At 42.9% G+C, this 23,683-nt stretch overlaps 1 protein-coding gene and 1 pseudogene across 1 annotated transcript in view; one reads left to right on the top strand and one right to left on the bottom strand.

Annotated features, from left to right (window-relative positions):
- LRRIQ1 (leucine rich repeats and IQ motif containing 1) overlaps positions 1-23,683 on the top strand; it is a 131,312-nt gene that overhangs the window by 91,698 nt on the left and 15,931 nt on the right. Inside the window, exon 23 of the mRNA XM_066634309.1 lies at positions 19,404-19,533. Within this exon, the coding sequence (XP_066490406.1) occupies positions 19,404-19,533 (130 nt within the window). The remainder of the gene's footprint in view (positions 1-19,403; positions 19,534-23,683) is intronic.
- On the bottom strand, positions 22,615-22,734 carry LOC136658021 (5S ribosomal RNA; annotated as a pseudogene).

Genomic DNA, 23,683 nt, shown 5'->3' with positions numbered 1-23,683 from the left:
GCCCCTGCAACATGTGAAGTAAGAATAAATCAGGTAGTATCTTTGATCACGTGGAGAGTGCCTTTCTTGCATCACTGAGAAAGCAAAACCAGCCCCCATATCTCACATTAGTCAGGGCTTACAAGTCAAGGTGTGATTTAAAAAAAAAAAAAAAATTAATTTTTTGCAAATTTCACTTTTTGACAAAAATGAGAAATGCAGAACATGGTGTTACGTGTTTTTGTTCCAAGGGCACATTTTTATTAATTACTGTTATACATTATCATCACTTTAAAAGTGTACTAGGTAGGTGATATAGGTAGTATAGTGTCAGCAGATACAGCCACAGTCATTATCCATGAACCCCCGCCCAATAGAGGTGTTAGAAAATGGTGTTCATTTGTTTGTTGGTTTGTTGCAGATTTCAACAGTTTTGAATGATTTCAACAGTTTTCAACAGTTTATTTAATTTTGTTTTTACAAAATGGAGAAGGGCAGAAAGCAGTGTTATGTATTTTTATTTCATTATCATTATCATTGAAAAATTGCACGTCTAGTCATAGGGTAATGTTTTGCTAATTTAAACCCCTGGGCCTCTCATGTTGGAAATCATACTGAAATCAGTGTTTGAGTTACTCCTGAGTTTAGGGCTTCAGTCTACCTCTTTCCTTCTAATAACACTGGTAAAGCACTCTTATTTTGTAGTTGTTTCCTTGAAATAAAGCTATCTTGCTTCCAAAAAAAACATGATCAAGACCTTGTGTTGGAATTATAGTACAAACATTTTGTCAGCCCGTTTGGAGCTTTTCCATCTTTCCCTCCTCCAGTTGTTTAAATTCAATTTTGGATTGCAAATGGGTGTAAGATCTATGATGTGAATTTATTACTGACAGTAAAGGAATAACCATGGTAGATTAAAAAAAAAAAATAGAAAGTAGTGTGAGTTGTCTAAATTATCACTGGATAAAAGTTAACAACTTTATGGGAGAGTATGTGAGATGATCATATTTTCAGGTGGTTTGAGGCTCAGGTTTAAGCATATTGGACTTTTTGTATCAGTCAAAAGGGCAGATAAAGATATTATGGTTACTTACAGCTATTGCACTCAGACTTTAATAATTAGGCTTCCTGAAGAATGCTACTATCAAATTCAAAATTTCATCTGAAAGACTGCTTGCTTATGAATCTTTGTACTTAGAGGTGATGAGTCACAAAAATCTAGAACGTAAAATTAGCAACCCCTTGTAAGAAACACATTCTTCATTACTTCCAGTCTTGTTTGCCAAATTACATGTAACTGGCCTTTATAGTATCACAGTGATTAACATGACAGCATTGTGCTTTTCTCCAAAGTCTTATGTTCTTTGCCACAGATAAAATGTTAAAAAAAAAAAATCCTGTTCCAATACAGAAGAGAATCTTTTACTCAAGAATCATAGTCCTATGGCTTTGGTTCTTATTATCTAGTGTGAGCTCACACAACAGAGCCCTGCACATTGAAATATTTTCTTATTTTAAGGAATTAATGGCTCTCCACCAGCCCTTTAACATGTAAAATGAGTAGGTTACTTGTGTCCAGTACATCCAAAAAGAGCCAGGATAAAATAAACATAAGGAGTTGGATATCTTGGAAAAAATCTGTCATGGGTTTGGGTTAATCATCTCCAGAAGAAATTCAACTTGATGCCTGAAATGTAAGACTTCTTGGAGAACGCAGAGAAGCCCGAGGCAGTGTTGATCTGAAGGAGTGTTCTCCATGGGTCAGAGCCGCTTTGCTGGCAGAGTGCAAACCCAGTTCACAACAGCAGTGCTCTGCAAAGTTGTAAGGGACTGCCGGGCCCTCACAATGCAAGCGCTGAAGCTTCAGTTACATCGTTGAAATTGACCACTTTCTTATTGTCTGAAGTCAAACGCACAAATAAAATCTGTCCCTGATTTCCTAATCTCCTGCCCTTGTATAACAAAAAGAGATTAAAAAAAAAATCCTATAGAATAAAAGTCACATAACTGCAGTATTAGGTTAAAAGTCAACTAATGAAACACGTTCCTGAAATGTTAATGCTGACAATATAATACGGTAGTGCAGCTTGAGTTAAAGCTCACTTAATTGGTTGCGTTTAATGCATGTCTGATGCTTTTGTTCCTCTATAGCTGTGTCACGGACCCTGTTAGTTCCCACTCTTGTCTTTCTCCATTACAGACCTTTACTTTGAACAAAATGCATGTATTTTCCCTCAACTATCTATCTCTGTAGACAGACAATGTATCTGCTTAATAGGAAGATGAATCGGTCAGTTCTTGCTTGTGTATATTATGTTTAAGAACACTTTATACCGCTTTTCAAAAACAGTAGTTCACAAAGCGGTTTCCGTACTAAAATAAATCAATAAATGGTTCCATGTCCCCAAAGGGATCTTTAAAACGCACACACAGGAAAAGGTGCCATTCTGGGATGAAGAGGGACACTTGCTCTCCCCTAAGGAAATATAAAGACACCGCTTTAAAAGATGCCTCTGCCCAGTTAGCAGGGGGGAATATATTCAGCTATATGAATATATGATATTCAGCTTTTAAAATCGGTATCACAATACATTTCCTTTCCATGACTCCACTGGTGTCACTAGGGAAATGTGGGGTGTGGGCTGCACCAGATGACACGCACGGGGGGTGGGTGACACCACTACCGGCCAAAATTTTTAAAATCTTGATATTTTTTGAATAATGCCATCATGTTATATATCACTGGATGCGTAAATTAATACAGAATGAAATGAAACAAACTGTGTTGAAATATATCCGTTCTATAAAATGTTCTAACCAAAAAAACCACCAGCAGCAGGGCAATGATGCATCACCGTGCCCTCTGCCTGAGCCATCGCCCCACCCACTGCATGGGAGGAGGTCCAACATGGGGGTGACGCAAACCCTATGGGAATGAATCAGCTGCCATTGATGAGGTCCTCATGCCGCAATCCCAGTCAGTCTTAGTGGCCTGCATTAGAATCTCTGATCCAGCCTAGCCATGAAGATGACTGATGTGGCCTCTTCGAGTGGTGAATTGGCAAATGGCGCTGTGGGGCTACTCACCAACCCCACTGGCTGTGAAGCCACTTCAGTCACCAATCTGATCTTCTTCCCGCTCACTCAGAGAGTGAGGAGCAACAAGAGCCTACCTCTTCATCCAGGGCTGCTTTTGCAAACGATTGCAGGAGTTCTGCCTCCTTCTTCTCCTTGCGCAAGAAGGAGAAGAATGCAGAGTCCTCCCAATGCCTCCTTTCTTATACCTACAGGCCAACGCCATGTCCTTCCTCTTGATCCACCCAATCCTGTTGAAACAAATAGGACGAACAGAACGTGCTGTTTCAACCTGGGCTGGTGGGAACAGAAGGAAGAAGATGGTGCTGGAGTTAAAGGGAAGAGAAAGGAAGGCAGGTTCTAGATTCCTATGCCCTGGCTCACTCCCTTCTCTTTGCTCACCTGGCTAGGCAGGCAAGAAGGAGCAGTAATATATCTGTGGAGGCCACTCCTGCTCTGGTCTGTTGAAACTAAGGTGCACATTTGTGCTCGCACATGCATGTTCCCCAGTGTACAGCTCATAGGTTGCATAGGCCCACTTCTTTGGGCACGATATGCTGATGGATCTCACAGTCTGTCAAAGGACCACACAGGCTGTTGGCGCCCCAGCCACTCCGCTATTCTGTGAAGAGCTGCTGCCAGTGCAAGACCCAGAAGGGTGTGCACAAGCAGCAGCTGCCCACAGAACCTCCATCATTGCCCGTAAGTTGGCAATGACAGGCAGATCGGGGAGGGGATTGGGCTGGGGGTGAAAGGGGGTGGATGTCAGCAGCACTAGCACATGCTTGATCTTATCTTCACTTCCCAGCCCCCAGAGACTCCTCAGACTTACACCAGTACAGAACGCCTCTAGGGACCAGGCAGCCTATAGAGAGGTAAGTAAAAATGTTCTTTACTTACCTTTCCTGAGCTGCCTGGTCCCTGACTGGCCCATAGCATGAAGTGCACCCTGCATCAGCATTGCTGCATGCTCTGGGCTGGCTCCTAATTGCATTGGGCTGGGAGTCTTCCCACTGAGCCACTATTTTACATCTGGCTCACCACCGCTGCCAATATTTTAAGCCATTTCTGCCCAGCATTGCGTATATGCGACAGGGACCAAATGTGTACACCTGTGGGCCGGACAAAAATGGGTTAAATATGGCTGCAGTTGGAAGACCTCTGTGTCCTTGTAAAAGAACAAAGCAGGTGCAGCAAGCCTGAAATATGCCCATTCCTTTAAGCCAGTGTTTCTCAACTAGTAGGACCACTGGTGTCACCTGGGGTGGAGTCCAGTGGTACTCATGGGACCCCCAGACTCCTGCCACCTGGCAGTGAGACCATCAATGCAATGCAACAAGCAGCAGTAGGAGGTCCAGTGTGTGCTTTTCACGTGATTGAAAAGGCTTCCTTACTGGTGTTTGTCATGTTGCGTGATGTCGCACATGATGTGGTGTTGACATCCTCGCCAGTGACCTCCAGTGGTACTTCCAGTAGGTGGACCATGTGAAGTGGTATGGATGGGGCCAAACATTAAACACTGTGCTCTGAGCAAAAGCTTATGCACTAAGTACAACAGAATGCTCTGAATAACCAGTTGTGTACTAATTTTGTCCTGCTTGCTTGCTTATACTTTCAGGCAGCCCAATCCTGAGCTACCCAAGGAGTCCCCGCTTGGCGGCACCACGAGGGCTGCTGCCACATCCAGCGCCTCCCATGCTATCGCGGGAGGCACCTTGGGAGTAGGGGATGTTCATCCCCTTCCCCCGGGTAAGGGAGGCAGCCTGGCAATGGGGCTACTCACTTTAGCGGCACCCAAAGGGCACAGCTAAAGTAAAGGTGCTTGTGTAAGGCACACAGCCTCCACAAGTGCCGAGGAACCTGCAGAGCAGAGCTCCGCGGTACCTCCTCCTGCCCACCCCCAGGCAAGCCTCTGGCACACCCCTCTCCCTGCATCATGCCGGCCTCCCCACCCCCTCCCTGCATCACCCTGGACTCCCCCCCTCCCCGGAACACCCCTGTCCCTGCCCCGTCTGCCATTCTGCAGCCCGGCAGTGGCAGGCACCACCAAGCTGTGGAACGCAGGCACCCGCCGGGCGGTGTCTCAGTGCCAGTCGGAGCTGAGCCACTTCTGGCAGGAGCCCAGTGGTAAGCCCCACAAACGTGCCTTACAGCACGTTTGTGACTGTGGTCCGCGCCACAGAGGCGCGGTGCGGACCATGGGATTGGGCCCTAAGTCTCTCCTTGGTACAATACTTTTTTTTCCCTAAGGAGGCTTACTAGACACCATGGGCATCCTAGCCCTGTTTTCTTATTTTCTTAAACAACAACAAGGATTCAGCAGCATCATATTGCCCTGCTTAGCTTTTAAACCAAAAGAACTTGGAGTCTTGGAGTCTATGTGCACTACTAGGATCAATAGATGCATTGCCATCTGTGTACATTTAGAACCAGCTGGTTTTATTTCAAGGTGATTGCTTTCTGATAATACCAGAAGGGCCATTGATCTACCAACTAATGCTTGGTTCGTACTATAATTATGAAGCACGTTTTGTATTCCTCAGTGCTGGGAAAGCATTTGACAGGTTAGAATGTGGCTCTTTGAAGTATTGGAGAGACTGAAATTTGGTATGGCACTTTTGAAATATTGCAAACCCTTTCCTGACCATTCTTTTGCTGTTGTATTCATTAACAATAGAAAGCCAAACCCCTTCTCCATCACTCATGATAGCAGGCAAGACTGCCTGCTGTCACCATTATTATGAGTTTTGAATCCTTAGCAATTGCTATGAGGAATACTAAAATAATCTCTGGAGCAGAGTTTCTCAAATATGGTCCAAGGAGCCCCCGAGACCCCCATCATGGGCTCCTTAAGGACCCCATAAGAAGCCTCTACCTGCCCCCTACCTGGTTTGCTCTTCTGTCCTTCCTGCCTCCGTTGTTCATGGCTCTCATTCCTCCCATGTGCCAGCTCATTCCCCTCTTTGTTCAGTGTCTGGCTCGGGGCTGCACCACTCCAAACAAGTGCAGGCTGGATTTTCCTATGGTTTTAGGAGTGTAAAGGGCTCTGGAAATCCAAAGTTTGAGAACTGCTGCCCTGGAGCAAAAATGAGTGAAAGGGAATAACAAAGCCTTGGTTTTCTTTACAAGCTGTGTGTGTTGACCAGTTTAGAAGCATCTCTGACTATAAAATCAGCATATCACAACCTTCTGCTTATTCTCCATTTGTTGATATCAAGAAAAAAATGTCCATAAAATATTATATGAGTGATATCTCAGAGGCTGAATAAAAATTATCATAATTGAGATTATGGTTGTGGGTGATGCAAACAACTTTGACCAGATTGTATTCATGTATGGTGGAAGTGTCCTATAATTGAATGTTTCTGGGGGAAAAAAACCAAATTGCTGTATGCCATTTCTGTGAATACCTGTTTAAAACTGTCATTGAACCCTAATGTGATCTTTTGGGGGGCATGTTGATGACAATGCTAAATCAGGAAAAAAAAGAAAGTTATATGAATTCTTCCTAACACTACCAAAATGCGTATTGTCCATAGATGGAAGGATCCTTTAGCCCCAGTTTTGAAGGAACAGTTGTTCAAAACATGAAAGTTAGTCAAGATGACAGTGACTGCAATCCCATCCACACTTACCTGGGAGTAAGACCCGTTGACTACAATGGAATTTATTTCTGAGTAGATATGGCTAGGATTGGGTTCACTGTGGTTGAGAGAAGGGGGAAAACTGACTTTAAATTAAGCACTTGGGGTCCCTTTATAGAGTTCATGAAGCAAAAGCACAATTTAAATATAAACAGACAGAGCAGTCCATCTAACCAGTGGAGTGGAAGTTATATATTTCAGAAGGTTTTGGAAGAGATCCAGTTTGATTCTGTATGCTTAATTTCATAGTTTTACCAACAGTGGTTCCTGTATTGATGCTTAGTACTGAATGTGTGTGTTTCTCAATTCTGTTGGGAGGTTTATCTTCATTTTGTTATGTTAATACGATAAGTAAATATGTAATGATATCAAGCCAGTGGTATTCCTTTCTTTTGTATATCTTTTTTTTCAAATGAGTTGATTGTATGATGCATTCATTCTGTTTCTTATTTTCCTGTGATGGTGTTATTTGTTTTATATATATAAAAACAGTTTTACTTCTTTGGTGGATTTTGGTGTTTTCCAAAGGTAGAAATATATATACGGTGAGAAAAACAGTTTTACTTCTTTAGCGGATTGTGGTGTTTTCCAAAGGCAGAAAGCCATGTTATGTGTTTTCATTCAAACTTTACATTATAATTATAAATTTCAAAGTAGGTAGGTGATACCAGGTGGTACAGTGTCAACAGATGCAGCTGCAGTCACTACCTATGAAGCCACCCTTTAAGCAATAAATTAAAACCAAATAAAACAGTTTTAATTTTTTGCACATTTTTTTTTACAAAAATGAGAAGTGCAGACAGCAGTTTTATGTGTTTTTATTTATCCCCGTTTTGTTCCACTTCTAACTATACATTTTAAAAAATGGAGCAATATATATTTTTTTCCCAGTGAGCAGCTAAACTGCTCTTGATATCAATAGGAATGATTCCCGCACCCCCACCCTGCAACTGCTAAGGGCAATTTTTATTATTTATCCAAGAATGTGATAAACGTTCAGTTTAGAACTTTCAGTTCTAATTTTTAAAGTTTTGAATTTTCCTCCTCCCAAATTTGTCTTCCTGCTCTGAAGTAATTTTTTTTTTCTCTATCCCACACAAATTATAGATGGAAGAGGAAGAATAATGTTGGAATATTTTATACTGCATGAGGCAGTTCCTTGGCAGGATAAACCCCTGAGTACTGAAGCATTTCAAATCCTTTTCATCTGACCAGTCAGTGACCTGATAACTATTTCCTGCCCCTAAATAAGGTTGTGACCCAGGTCTTAGAGTGCAAAAGACAGATAATTTTAGTAACAACTTAAATTCAAATATGTTCAGTTAAGGGGACAATGTTGAAGGAAGGGTTTGGAAAGGAGGACAAAATGAAATACTACAATACCTGAACTGAATAACTCTTGTTAAAAAAATAGACATTCCAAGTGGACACACTGTGCATTTTGTCTGATCATCCCTCTCTTTTTTTTCTGATCATTTGCTCTCTTTTCACTCGCCACACAGTTACTATGAGCTAAAAGACTCCCTCAGATACTTCAAATTCTCTTTCAACATATGGGTCAATTATAGACATTCCACTGAGGTAATGCATCTCCGCTCATATTCAGACAAGCTGTATACATCCCATTGCATAAAGAGACAAATCAATTGATCAATTAAAACTCAATTTGAGTTTAACCACTCTTTGGTATTCAAGTGCAGATACTTAAAGTGTAGTTAAAAGGTAGGGTTCTTCTCATTCTTATATGAAGTGTGTTTTGTTGTTTTAGTGCACAAGGAAAATAGGATGAGTCTTTCTGCAATGTAAATTCACGTATAGGTATACCTTTAATTGCCTACCGCAACTACTAAAATATTTTTCAGTGTGTGGATTAGGAGACAGAAGACTTTTACAAGGACATTTTGTTCATGTCATGTAATGGGCTACATCTCTTATGAAGAAATTCCTATGTTATCTATCCTGTAGATGGAATGCCACGCTGTTTATGTGACATTAATTGTATCAGTTATAATTGTGTCAGTGAGGTCAGAGACCCACAGCATTCCAAAAATGCTGTTTCTTTGTGATGGCATTTTTAATATTAAACACCCGCTTGTGCCTCAGTTTCTTTGTATGATGAATAAAGTTGTGGATCAGCCATATTAGAACTCCTTTTGATGATGTGAAACGTCAATTTTCACATCATCAAAAGAAACACTGTGGAAAAAGACGACAAAATTGAAACCTAGATATTAAAAATGTGGTGAGGGTAAATGAAAAGAACAAAGCCGTATCCCTTTTACACTTTCCAGTTAATCTGCACAAATAGAAAGTAAGTACACTAGATTTAGACACTTTTATGAGAAATTGTAGGGATGGCTACAAATGTTTCAAATATGTAATAATGGGATTGTAGAACAGTATAGCCTCTTGACCAAGAAAGAACCCCACATTTTTGTAATAAGGGTTAGAGCATGTGTTATATGTCTCAAGTAGGCTTCCCAGTCTGATTCTTCACACTTTAAATGATTAACACGCACTTTGCCAGTGTTATACCCCACTCCCCCCCCAAAAAAAAACTAGTCACTCACTGAAGTGAGGGTCAGCATTGACAACCATCTCATCCCACCCTGCCCCACAACTAGTTATCAGCATGCCACTGACCAACTGTTAGGGTACACTTGCATAGGTTAATTCAACGTGGGTCATCTTGCGCATGGCTCAACACCCAGATGCAGAGAGCTAACATGTCGAGCGCCCTTTTGTGAGTGAAGGGATACCCAGTCCCAGAAATGAGACTTGCAGCACAATCCAAATCCACAGAAGTATCAGCACAGCAGCCACTATGCTGGTGCGAACCATTGTCAGGAACTTTAAAGTGCTTTATGCGGTCTTAAGAGCAAGCCCTGCTGGCAGGATGGCCTTCACCGGCCCGCCAGCGCTGGATCTGAGTCCCTTGCTGCTGGCAGAGATAAAGTAGGCACCTAGTGGCGCAGGGGCTTGAGACAGAGAGGGGGGTGTTTCTGAGCAGGGGAGTGTGTAGCGGGGGCTGAATCGGGCCTGGTAGGGGGCTTCCTCCACCGTATCCTAACCGCTTTTGCAAGCCAGGCAGTCTTACAAGGGGACACTCGGACTTATACCAGCTAAATTACTGGCAGAGATTCAAGTAGCCTGATGGGGCAGGCTGGGGCATTACTTGGGGTAAGGCAAAAAATATCCCCTTATCAAGGAGACCTCCAGCTACCACCTAACCTGCGCTGGATACAGTGCAGGCCATGCAGCCTGATTGCACCAGTGCAGATTAGAATTGGGCTGCCCTATGCAGAACTCTACATGTGGATGACTCACGCAAGAGCATATTAATGGTGTTTTCCCTTCAAGATCTCTACGACCGTAGAGATACATTCTCTGTTAATAGCTGCATAATAATTATGCACTGTGTATGGCAAACACTCCAGAATGTATTCGCTTGATAGTCAGGAAGCATTTCTTAGGCTACAATTTTTATATAGACTTATCAGGTAGTAAGGCCCATTGTACTCAACGGGCCATGTGCAATATTAGCCATGTGCAATATTGCAGATGAGTTTATGCTAAACCAATGGCTCACGTTAGAGTAAAAGCAAAGACTGCTTAAGAAAATGCAGCCTATATGTAATAAAATTAATATGAAATTAAAGAGAATATGCTGTTTATACTGTCAGCAAAGGTTTCTGATTTAACCTTCAGATGACCTGGCCTTGTTTGTTCAGATGACAGTTCTAAAAGTGTACCGGGACTATTCCCTTGTAATACAATGATTTGCCGCGAGCCCTGACCTCACTGACTGTCAGGGAGCAGGTCTGAATTGGCCCTTTCTCTGATATCATGACATTGCTTCTGTTGCCTCGATTGTGACCCCTGATGGAAAGAAACCCCTGGGACGTCTATATAATAAGCATGACTCCTGACTCTCAGCCAGGTCTGCTTTCTTAGATTTTTGTCAGGCTTTCCTTGTAGCCTCGGCTATAGATGCTAAAATTTACTTGAGCTGTCACGGTGCTCAGTGACTTCGGTATGCTCTTTGAAATGTGTGTGTGTGTTTTTAAAATATATATGCGATTTTTATAAATGGAAATCTGTCAAGCGGTCATGTAATATACAGTCACTGTTTCATTAGACATCAGTTTCCTGTGTTATTTATTGATCGCCTTCAGGTTTAAAATGTTGGCTGTGTTCCCCCCCTTTTTTTCCTCAAATGCTTAATAGATTGCATGCTCCTTAAAATTGGAGTCATCCACGCAACTCAGACAGTGCTATGCACTTTGCTCTGCAAGACCTGGTTTTTGCCACCTTCTGAGCTCCTTCGGTGTTTAAATAGTCCAGCCTATGCAGCTGTCCTTTTTAAGGGCAGCTTAACTGGGTTGTGCTGCAGTTAATCAAATTCTCAAAGTCAGCGGTTCTCACATATTTAGCACCGGGACCCACTTTTTAGAATGAGAATCTGTCAGGACCCACCAGAAGTGTTGTCATCACCAGAAGTGACATCATCAAGCAGGAACACTTTTGACAATCCTAGGCTGCAATCCTCTCCACACTTACCCAGGAGTAAGTCCCATTTTCTATCATTGTTAAAAACATATACATAGTAGCTTGTTAAAAGTACAGGTCTGTAACATTTCCCCAAATGCAGTCACATACCATGGCAACATCAAGCCTAATATATTAAAAGTAAAATATTGAAATGAATGGGGACCCACCTGAAGTTGGCTCGCGACCCACCTAGTTGGTCCTGACCCACAGTTTGAGAAACACTGCTCTAAGTAGTAAACAGAAACATTTTATCAATCAACAGAGCCATTCATTCATTCATTCATTCAAAATACTTGTTTTGTTTTGGCCCAACTCTTCTTCCATTATGTTCTTCTCTAGACTACTTTGCATCATTATATCTCCTTTCATTGCAGCCAGGATATATGATCCTGTTTGTTCTCTTCCTTTGGCAATTCGACCTGGCGAGATAAAATGATATCTGCTGCAAGGGAGGCAAAGTAGAAATGTAGATGTAGAGGGTCCCGTTAGGGAGAAGGGCAGGATAAAAATAAAGTTTTATTATTATTATTTATTTATTATTAGATGTTCTGACGGCTGATATGTGATGTGGCACTCCTGCTCTGCTGGTAGGAACATTTGCCCAGTACAAGGCAGCAAGACAAGGTGCCCACTTCTGCTGTGACTTGAAGCTTCTGTTAGGCAACATACAGTTGGCATATAAATGTGACTGTACCTTCTGCGTGTATGCTTCCATTATTTAAAAAAAAAAATCTGTTTACTGAAGCGATGAGTATGTTTTAATCAGTATTGACCCTAGTTGTTCCATCATTATGTATGTGTAGGTTCTTGCAGCTGTGAGAATGTGTAAAGGATAGATTTTACCCACAAAGTGATCCATGATTTCTAAACTGTTGAGAGAAATATTAGGGGATTACACAAAACCGCAGAGAAAATGACTTTCTGAGCACAATCCTATGTGTGCCTTTGACCAGTGCAGCAGCTGCTGTGCGAACCAAAGGTGTCACAGAGGTGCTGTTTGCAACACTGCACAAGTAAGCCATTCTGGCAGGAAGACTTGCGCCACCCCACTGATGCTGTATTCAGAGGTCCAGCCACCAGCTGAGGTGGGTATGCTAGCAAGCAGCGCAGGGCCTGGGACAGGGTGGTGGGAGGGCATCTCAACAGTGGGGAGGGGGCATTTCAGGGCAGGGGGATAGTGAAACAGGGGCAGATCAGGAGGGGACAGAATTGGTGGAGGCATCCTCTGCCATATCCTAACCCCCTTCCCAGGCCAGTCAGTCTTATACCAGGCTGTTCAGAATTCTGCCAGCTACATTGCTGGTAGAGATCTGAGTAGTCCCATAGAACTGGCTGGTACCTTTTTGGGGTAAGGGGAAAAATACCCCCCTACCCTTAAGAGAACTCCATCTGGCTCCCAACTAGCACTGGATACAGCGCAGGCCATGCAACCTGGCTGCACAAACACTAGTTAGGATTGGGCTGCCCGGGGCTTTTAGTCACAATGGGTATATTGTGTTTGGGACAATGGGACTCTCTGTGCCCAGCAATGTGCCCGCTGAAAACTGTGCCCGCTGAAAACTAGCTGCTGGGGAGCAAGGATGAAAGATGACTTTTTGTCTTCATCTCCTGTTTGAAGGCTTCCCTTGAAGCATCCCGTTGTTGGTTGCAGGGAAGGAGAATTTGGGGAGTGGCCAGAGTTCAGCAGGCACATGCTTTGCATCAAGAAGGTCCCAGGTAGAGCTCAGTGAGGCCCCATCTGAAATCCTGGAGAAGATGCTGGAAGATAGACAATACTTAGCGAGATGGACCAATCGTCTGACCCTATAGGAAGTTGCCTAATATGTGAGAATCCATATCACCCATTACCTTGATCTTGTTTATTCATGCATAGGAATAACTCTTGAAAGTGCAGAAGCTTGCACTGGTGCAAATTCATGTGCACTAGTGTATTTGGTACATGCAACTGATGTAATTTAACATATGCAAACGCTATGGGTATAAGTAGCTGTCCGAAGGAAGCGTATACAGATATATAGATAACTCTCCTCTAAGTGTTCACATTTACCCATTTGCAGTTTTGATCCTGGAGCACTGGTTTAGAAAGGAAGGGTACAATAAAATAAGTACACAGGGTCCATTTTATTTTCCTGTTCTCCTTTTATAAGCACTTTCCTTAATGCAAACTCTGTTTCCAGAGTCTTCATCCTGGTGCAAATCATTAGGATCAAAGTGTAAGCCACTTACTTTTATAAGTAAATATCCCAATTACTTTGCTTTGCTTTCAGACCACAAATAAGATTGCCGTGATACCTGTCTCCCATTTTCCTTAATGCAACATCAAGCCAGGTTGTTGTTTTTTTTTAAAGGGGGGGGGGTCTTGAACATTAGATCTGAATACTGGCACAGTGTTTCAAAGATCTGAAATTCATCCAGGATGCATGGGCTGAATGACTGCTTTCTTTATTAATCTTACTTTGGCAGCAGTAGCGCTGATGTTTTGTGTGGGAGGTGAATTATTCCTATAAATCAGAAAAGTTAAACAGTGGTTTTAAATCTTAGAATGGATGCAGTCTCTTGCACGTATGCCCCTTTTAACTCAGGCCCCTCTTTCCCTGCATATATGTTATTTGGTCATTTTATTAACCATTTGAGTTCCAGAGAAGCTGGCTGCTACTGCAGGTTCACCCTTAATTGTGTGCATGATAGCACATATAATTTATACAATATAATTTAATTTCATAATAATATGAAATACCAATAGAGCACTGATAACACTGCCGTTATTTTTCAGCCTGTGTGCTAACATGAATATATTCAGGAGAAGATCAACATTCTACTGAAATTACAGAATACCCCGTTCTTTAGATTTAGGGCCCATTCCTATCCAACTTTCTCGCACCGGTGCAGCCACAATGCAGACCTGAGATAAGGCAAGAAATGCTTCCATACCTTGAGGAGTTCGCTGTGACTGCCTCCCCACCACAGGATGCAGTGCACCTCTCATTGGCATGGCTGCACCAGCACTGGAAAGTTGGACAGGATCGGGCCCTCAGATTGTTACCTTACACTTGCACTTCCAAAGTCTTCAATCCACATATGCATCCAGGGCTTTTTTTGTAACAGTCCTCTGCAGCAGCAACAGCCAGCCAGCCAAGACTAGCAAAACTAGATTGTGCGAGCCATCAACCCTCCTTTTATGCTTGAGCTGGGATGATTTAAAAAGCGGTTTGGCTGTCACTTGAGCTGCTTCTGGAAAACATAATGGAATCTGCATGCAGATTTTGTGCAAGCCGGCTTCAGCATTACTGTCCCTGTTTCTACTTGTGTAAATGGATTAGTTTAGGTTTGCAAATTATTTTTTATGTTGGAACACAACTGATTTTACAAGACTTTTTAAAAAAAATTCCTGAACATTTCTAAGACTTTGAGATTCCTTCATTCTGGATTTGACATTGCAATTCTTTGGAAAATTGTACTGCCAAGCTAGTCCATCTGCTACAGGCTTCTCTCCCTATCGTACAGCCCAATCCTAGCAAAACGGTTTCCCTGGCCTGCTCAGGTTCTTAGCAATGGTGCTAAAACAGCTTTCACTAGTGCCTGACTTCATGGGAATTTTGTATGCTCTCTCTAATAAGAATATTTGGTTTCAGTGAACAGTGCTAGGAGGGCATTATGGGGGCTGGAAGATGGTCCTGGGAGTGGGGTGGGATCAATGATGGGGTTCCAGTATTTATTTATTTATTTATTTATTTATTTATTGCGGCCGTGGCCTGTAAAAGGTTGAAGACGCTTGCTATAATGCTATATAAATGTGCATTTTATATAGCTGTGTATTATTTAACTTTTTTCTGCTCTCTGTAATAAAAATATTTGGTTACAGTGAACACTGCTGGGAGAACATTATGGAGAATGGCCATTAAGGGTGTTGAGGTGGGCGAATAGGGTCCTGGGAAGGGGGCTGGAATTGATGGTGGGGTCCCCAGATGGATTTAGTGGGGTCATGGCACAAAAAAGGTTAAATACCTCTGCTGTAGGGCAACCAAACATACATAAGATATGGCTGAAATGCGCACAGCAGAGTACGTTATCATATGAACTGATTACACGGATGCGATTTGAATGTTGTGCATTTACTTCCCCTCACAACAATCTGCAAACACCTTTTTGAATTATGAGTCACAGACATACCCACACACACATCTCAGACATTTGTTCTTTTGGTAGCAAAAATGTGGTTATCCTCATCTGTTTTTGTGTGAGATGGAGGGCAGACAAGATATCAAGCTGGTGACCTGCATTGGCACTACCTAACTTGGTAAAGGCAGCATCCAGGTTTCGTCAATCATCTGGAAAGGCTATAACTTATGCATTGTTCCTATTCAAAATGGCTATATTCCCCTAAAAGACATCACATTTGCATATGATGGTACCAGAAGCAGCTGAAGGTGATCTGCTCCCTACCCCTTCTGCCTTGCACTCTCATGGCACTGATTTTAAACAAATTAGGAAGTGCAGAACACGCTGGATACATCTTGCACTTCCTCTGTTGTTTACAGGGACTCTGCAAAGAATAGTCAAGCAGGGAGTCATGTAGGATTGGGCTGTATGTTTGTCAGGCTGCATGAAATGCAGCATGGAAAAGACCAGATTGTTAAATAATGGATATTGTTGCACTGCTGGACAACCTTTATGAGGCAGATGGCTGATTAATAGCCCAAAATAGTCCGTTGATGGGAGCTCATGGTTAGGCAATACAAGGACATCCAGCATTATCCACAGAGGTTCTGTTCCTGGAACCCCTATAGATGCCAAAACTTACAGATAATGAAATCTCAGGTCTTGGCACCTTTAACCCTCTAGAAATGATGGAAACTGTCACCCATCATCTCCATCACTTCCAGTTTTTTTTGGGGAGAGGGGGACCAGAAATGGCGTTTTGGGCCCTTTATAAGGCCTTTTGAGGTCTGGGCAAGTCTCACCATGGGGCTTAAAACAGTGTCCAGAGGTGACAGGAGCACTCCGGAGGGTCCATGCTGAGCCAACCCTGCGGGTTCAGGACCTGCGGATAATCAAATCCATGGGTCCTGAACGAGGGCCCACTGTAATTATGAATATGTGTGAAAATAAAACAACAGTTTGGGACATAGAGAGGCAGAGAGAATTGGGGACTACTATAATCTGGCCAAAAGCCCCCACTCCCAGGGAATCTGGTATGGGGGAGCAGGCCTGTTGTCTTAACAGGTGTACATCTTTCCTCCTCATCAGATTTATTTAATAAATTTGTGAATGAATCAAATATTACAGACTCCATAAGTCTCCAGTTCTCTCTCATCTGAAGGAAGCCAAACCCAGGTAGTGCTATCCTTGGAGCTCTTTATCGCTCAGGGAAGTGGACAACATGTCACAATATGATGAAAATTTAAGTCTGCGCACTGGTGTATTATTCTTATTTGCCTGACAACTTCTCTTCTTTAGAAATTAGATGTCATTGTATCCTATTCTGTAAATAGAATACAGTGGTTTAGCTTTATTCACAGGTCTGGCACCCGCAGATTTCACTGTTCTGGGGTCCACTTTTAAAAGTGTTTTAAGCCAAAATAAGTTAGAAAATAGTTTTCCTACCATAGCTCTGCAAAACCATGCCATTTGCAGGGCAACCAATGGCACTCCAGAAGCCAATTACGTGTCAGCCAGGGGTGACACCCCAAGTCCACATTGACCTGTGTCACTGGATCAGACCAGGGAAGGCAGATAAGATACAGAGCTCTCCTGCGGTGAGCCAGGATCAAGGGAGGGGGGTCATGCAAACTGGAAGTGGCTTCCAGGGTGCCACTTAGGGTGCTGCAATCATATAAGAACATAAGAACAGCCCCACTGGATCAGGCAGTAGGCCCATCTAGTCCAGCTTCCTGTATCTCACAGCGACCCACCAAATGCCCCAGGGAGCACAACAGATAACAAGAGACCTGCAAGGCTTCCTGGGAATTGTAGTTGAGAACATAAGAACAGCCCCACTGGATCAGGCCATAGGCCCATCTAGTCCAGCTTCCTGTATCTCACAGCGACCCACCAAATGCCCCAGGGAGCACACCAGATAACAAGAGACCTGCAAGGCTTCCTGGGAATTGTAGTTGAGAACATAAGAACAGCCCCACTGGATCAGGCCATAGGCCCATCTAGTCCAGCTTCCTGTATCTCACAGCGGCCCACCAAATGCCCCAGGGAGCACACCAGATAACAAGAGACCTCATCCTGCTGCCCTCCCTTGCATCTGGCCTTCTGACATAGCCCATTTCTAAAATCAGGAGGTTGTGCATACACATCATGGCTTGTACCCCGTAATGGATTTTTCCTCCAAATGGCACAGTTTTGCAATGCTGTGGTAGGCAAGCCAATATTTTTGACTTCTTAAAACATTTTTAAAAGCGGACCCCAGTATCCGCAGATCTCGGTATCCACAGGAGGGAAACCAAATTCCTGTGGATAGTTACCAATGGCCAACTGTAATTGGGAACTTTCCCAGAAGTCCTTGATAGGCAGGAAACTAATTTTGCCACAAAACTTGGGCTGTTTCTGATGGCCAGAGAAAACGATGCAGAGCAGGTTGAGGTACTGTACGAAGAGCAACTTCCTTGTTGTTCCTTGGAAGTAAAAAATGCTCACAAAGGGTAAGTTCCCATGGCACGTAATCAAGAGCTTAAGTGATCCTTCAGGGCACTGTGGTGATCCATTGATTGGAGGAAGCAGGTATAGGTGATACAAGCTGCTTGTGTACACTGGTCCAAGTTCACAGGATAGAAAATCAGGAATGAATTTGGCAGTGTCTTTCCACCACCTTCCATTGTGTTTTTGCACATTGCAACATCCGTCACAAGATCTAGACTTTTCTGGACTGAAAAAGACCCAAAACAAAAAGCCTGCCCAATATTTGTACATACTTAGCATATTGTATCACATAGTCCAATGTGAGTTTCTTCATTTTAAGTTGACTCCTACCAGCTGGTGTGAGTTGGTAAATAAGTTTTTTGAGTGTCTCCTGCATTTCTGAAGCAATGTCTGCACAGGAGATTACCTCACTTCTGTCTGGTGCTGTATTTGGTTCACATATGTTTGAATGTGATGGTCTCTTTCTGCTTGTCCTTCTGTATTACGTAACCATCTCACTGAGTGCATAGTGCTAAAACAGAAAGATGTGGAGGTGCCATTTAGTGGGGGGTCAGGACTTAGTAACCTCTCCTAGTTTTCATGTTTTGGACTTTCTATGTTTATTCCTCTGGAGCTCCCATATCTCCACTTATTATAAGAAACATATTGTTCTTCATCGTGGTTGTGTTTCTTCAGCAGAATTACATTATCACACTATTGATTCTCTTATTTTCACTGCATTGTGAGCTCAGGTCCTGGAATATGTGCATCAAAATGCTACTATGGTTGGCAGCTCTCAGTCTTGAAAGACTATGGTATAAGCCTACAGCACCTGGTATTCCCAGGCGGTCTCCCATCTAAGTACTAACCAGGCCTGACCCTGCTTAGCTTCTAAGATCCAGCATGTACAGGGTAACAGTTGCTGCAGGAGCTTTCTATCAAAATGCTACTAAGCAGTTCCCAAATTGTGGGTTGCAACCCACCCATGGGTTGTGACCCACCGGTGGACTGCAGCCCAGTTTTGTTGGGTCGCGGAAATGATAAGGCAGATTAGGTTACGTTAATGTGTCCCAAACTGTGGGTCATGAACCACTTGGTGGTTTGTGACTCAGTGTGCAATGGGTAGTGACCCAATGCTCAAATGTGTGCTAAAAAGCCTTACTTGGAGTCCCGGGAGGCTGTTTCTGGGTCACACCATCCCACTGTGAGCCTCCATTGGTCTCAAAATGCTTCTCAGTAGTGACAGGAGGCTACTTCTCATTTCCTTCAGTGATTTCCTGTTGCATCTGGGAGGCATTCTGAGGCCCACAGAAGCTATTGGAGACCTGCAGCAGGCCAGCATGACCTGAAGCAACCTCAGGGGAATCCAGGTAAGGCTTTTTGGCATAGATTTGAGCACTGCATCATGGCCCCGTTGTAGTGCTCAAATGTTTTTGTGAGCTGCTGCTTTAAGTCAGTGTTGTTGGTTGTATCTTGACAGTGGTTTTTATGGAACTGTAAAATTCAAAAAATATTTCTCATTCACAGATAAAGAAGAAGAATGGACTCACATGGATAGGTCAGCAGAGAAGATAGAGAAAAGCAAAGAGCGAGCATACCAGTGGCTTCATACACAGGTTTGGGATTATGAAGGAACCAGTCCCAGAAATGAAAAATGGTGAGATCACTGCCTTTATAAATTAGATTTTTGGATTGTAATAATACATCATGTAACATGAAACCCTTCTTAATTGTCCTAAAACAAATAGGCCTTTTTCGCCAAGGGCCACATTGTCAAGTTTCAAACTCACTCCCGTTGAGAATTAATTTAATAAATTATGCGTCCCATTCTACCACAAACCTTAGTGAATTGCTCTGACATGCCAACATGCAATATCTCTTCATAATATTCCTGGATGTTTTTCTGTCAGAAACCCAAATGGCTCAATTTGTAGAAAGGGCAGGAAAATATTTTTTTTTCCTCATTCACGTTACGGATTGCTTTTAGATTATTGTAATTTAATAACTAACTAGATTCTCTAAATCAGTTATTCTCACACACTTGGCATCGGGACCCACTTTTTAGAAAAAGAATCTTGTCGGGACCCACCGGAAGTGATGTCATGTCCTGAAGTGACATCAGCAGCAGGAAAATTTTTAACAATCCTAGGCTGCAATCCTACCTACGCTTACCCAGGAGTAAGTCCTATTTACTATCATTGTTAAAAGCATATACATAGTAGTCTGTTAAAAGTACAGGCCTGTAACATTTCCCCAAATGCAGTCACATACCATGGTAGCATCAAGTCTAATATATTAAAAATAAAATATTGAAACGAATGGGGACCCACCTGAAATTGGCTCGCGACCCACCTAATGGATCCCGACCCACAGTTTGAGAAACACTGCTCTAAATAATGCATTAACATGCTAAAGTATACATGCATGTGTATGCATGACAGGACCATTGCGTCCTGGACAGCTGTATTGAACATTTGCATCTGTTCTTTTTGTGTTCCGGATATTTGTGTCCTAGTATATGTCTATTTATATTAGATGTCCTTTTTATTTTTAAAATGCAAAAGCAGGGTTAGGGTTAGTGAATCTTCTGGGGAGGGGGGAGAGGCAAAGAATACCAAAGATTTATATTATTCAAAGAATCTGACAACATTTCAAGCCTGAGAAAACTCTAGAAGAAAGACATGTCTGTTTGTTTAGCTGGTGATGTCCTCGCTAGCTAATCAAATGGATTTCTTTTAGCAAGCAAAATATGATGTTTCCTCGAGGAAGGGTATGTCAACTCGGAGCCCAAACAGTAAGGTGTCACCTGCAGGTCACCAGTAAGTGGGATTCTTCTGCCCTGCAGTAGTTAAAATTGCCGTCCTCTCCTCAGAATTATCTTCGGGCTGTGTCAGGAGAGGGCTGGAAGATAGAAGACAGGCATTTTTTAATCATGGTCACAATTTAACAAGGCTGATGAAACACATTGATCATGAACTCCTTAGGGAGATCCATGCTTTCCAAAACTCCACACTCCACGCTCGACATGCAGTACGCTATGCACGCAGCAGGGCAGCACACAGCGATGTTCCCTGCGCATTTCAGCTGGCTGGTTGGTGATCTGACTCCCCGCACCTTCCTTCACTTGCAAGCTGTTTGTCTTGGGAATGTGCATCAAACCTGTGCAGCTTCGGTTTAGCAGGCAATCAGTTTTCAATGAATGGCAGGATGGGGGTGGCAGCCTACAAGGCCCCCCATCACTGTGTTCAGGGCCCCTCCTAACAGCCTCTCTATCCTCCTTGGACAAGTTCCCCTTCAGCATTGGCTGTGACGAAAGCAGGCTCCAAACAAAGCAACCTGGAGGTCTCCTTGGGTTAAGGGGTCATTTGCCCCCTTGCCCCAAGGAAAGTCCCAGCTGCAGCAACAGATCTTCTGTACCTGCTAATTCACCAGTGAAAGTCTGAGTAGACCAGTGTTGGTGAATTTACCCAGGAAGGGAGACAGGATACAGTGCACCCAAGTGCCCCAGTCCTGCCTCTTTCCTGGGCTTGACCTGCCTCCATTACCACCCTCCCTCTGCCCCATTACACCCCCTCTCCTTCCTGCCTCTTTGCTGCCCAGCACAGGCCTTACCTGCTCTGAAAAGTGGTGCCGGTGGGTTGACGTAGGCCTTCCTGCTGGCGCCACTAACTCCTACACTGTCTCAAAGCATTTTACACTACCGGCACAAGGCACCCTTAGGATTATGCTATAAGATGGATATGGTTCATAAGATGACCGTGTTTATATTTTATTTAATTAGGAAAATTGCTCAGAGTGGAGTATGCTAGTTGATGTCATGACAAACTACTGATGTTTGGCACTTTTCAAAATCAGCACTTTACATTTCATCTATATGCAACACATTTATTATGTATAGCTGCTTCTGCTAGACACTTCAAACGCAAGGCAGTGATTCCCAAACTTTTTAGCATCGAGACCCACTTTTTAAAATGACACTCTATCAGGACCCACCTAGCTTTATGAGATTTTTTTAAAAAGGTAACCTAGAAAGAAATGTCTTATTTAGTTATTTACAAGTAATAACAAGGAAAAAAGACCCCCAAACATTTATATCTCCATAATTACACATGCTTGCAAACTGTGGGAGCTCAGTACTTTGCAGGGCAGTTAGCAGCTATCTGATTTTTTAATATCTTCAGGGCTTAAGGCAATTAGTTATCGATCTTTCCATCACCCTTACATGACCCACCAAAAATCAGGTCAGGATCCACCAGTGGGTCCTGACCCACAGTTTGGGAACCACTGCACCCAATGCATTTGTTTCAGATAAGAATGTTGATTTCAAGTCAATATCCTTAGGAACTGGGGTGCCAAGGAAATGTGTGTGAATGTGTTAAAAATTAGTCCATATAAAATATATTGTATTTTATTTACAGTTTTGATCCTCAAGGAAAGTTATGGTAGACCAGAGAAAATACAAGTCCAACTCATAATATAATCTCTTAAATAATCTTTTACCCCATAGAGACCTCTTCAGGGTATGGGAGAATTTTTTTCCCTTACCCCTTGGAAAGCCCCAGCAGTTATCATGGGTCAACTCAGATCTGCACCACTAATAAGAACATAAGAACAGCCCCACTGGATCAGGCCATAGGCCCACCTAGCCTAGCTTCCTGTATCTCATAGTGGCCCACCAAATGCCCCAGGGAGCACACCAGATGGTTGGCAACCTTCAGTCTCGAAAGACTATGGTATAAGCCTACAGCACCTGGTATTCCCAAGCAGTCTCCCATCCAAGTACTAACCAGGCCTGACCCTGCTTAACTTCCAAGATCAGATGAGATTAGGCATGTGCAAGGTAACAGTTGCTGCTAATATGTTCCACCAATCTGCTGGAACAAGTGTGCATTGACACATGAAAGTGGATTAGGCCCAGGAAGAGGATTAGGATTCAATGGGTGCCACTGTTGCCAAATATGCCTCCATTCCAAGCCTGATTTGCCCTACCCCCTGCCCATCACCTCCCTGTTCTGCGCACACCATCCCACTCCCCTCCCTTCCTTCCTCCAACCCCCTGCATGACTTTACCTGCACCGGTGGGCATCCTCAGTCCATTGTAACATGGAAGCAATCATTTGCTGGTACTGTTGCATTGCAATAGCAGTAGAGCTGTTTATGCCAGTGGAATGCTCGTTCCAGCGGCATTAGAGGATAGGTTAGGATTGTACTGTGAGCCTACAGTACAATATATCTACTCAGAAGTAAACCCCATTGAATCCAAGGTAAGCATGTATAAGATTGAACTCCCAGGTAAGCATTGAACTCCCCCATTGAATCCAAGGTAAGCATTGAACTCCCAGGTAAGCATGTATAAGATTGCAACTTTAATCACAACTAATATGTCTTAGCAAACTCTATTATGCTTAGTCATAACTAACTTTCGATACAACCACTTATCTTTAATTCTTTCTGTTATCAGTGAGGCCCAAGGGTGGCAGCTGCTTGTTTTTGGATTATTCACTGACTTTAATTTTCATTTAGAATTTTAGAAAAGGAAAACGGCATCATTTTCAAAAGTGAAATATAATGGCCTCTATGCAGCAGGGGTCCTTTTGAATTGTTCAAGAAACTTGTGTGGTGCGTCAATGACTTCAACGGCATTTGTTAAGATTATTTAGATATTGTGTCTGATCTTACTTACCCTGAACTTGATGGCCAAACATCATTAGGAAAGCATCCGAAACCATGTGGTCAAGCAGCTGATAGACTTATCTAACTAAACCCAAGATTGCTGCTATGCAATAAACTGCTTGAATAAGATCAGA

The sequence above is a fragment of the Tiliqua scincoides genome, chromosome 7 (assembly GCF_035046505.1).
Source record: "Tiliqua scincoides isolate rTilSci1 chromosome 7, rTilSci1.hap2, whole genome shotgun sequence".
Lineage (NCBI taxonomy): Eukaryota > Metazoa > Chordata > Lepidosauria > Squamata > Scincidae > Tiliqua > Tiliqua scincoides.
Note: the sequence above shows the minus strand (reverse complement) of the source record. Positions and strands in the feature narration are given on the sequence as shown.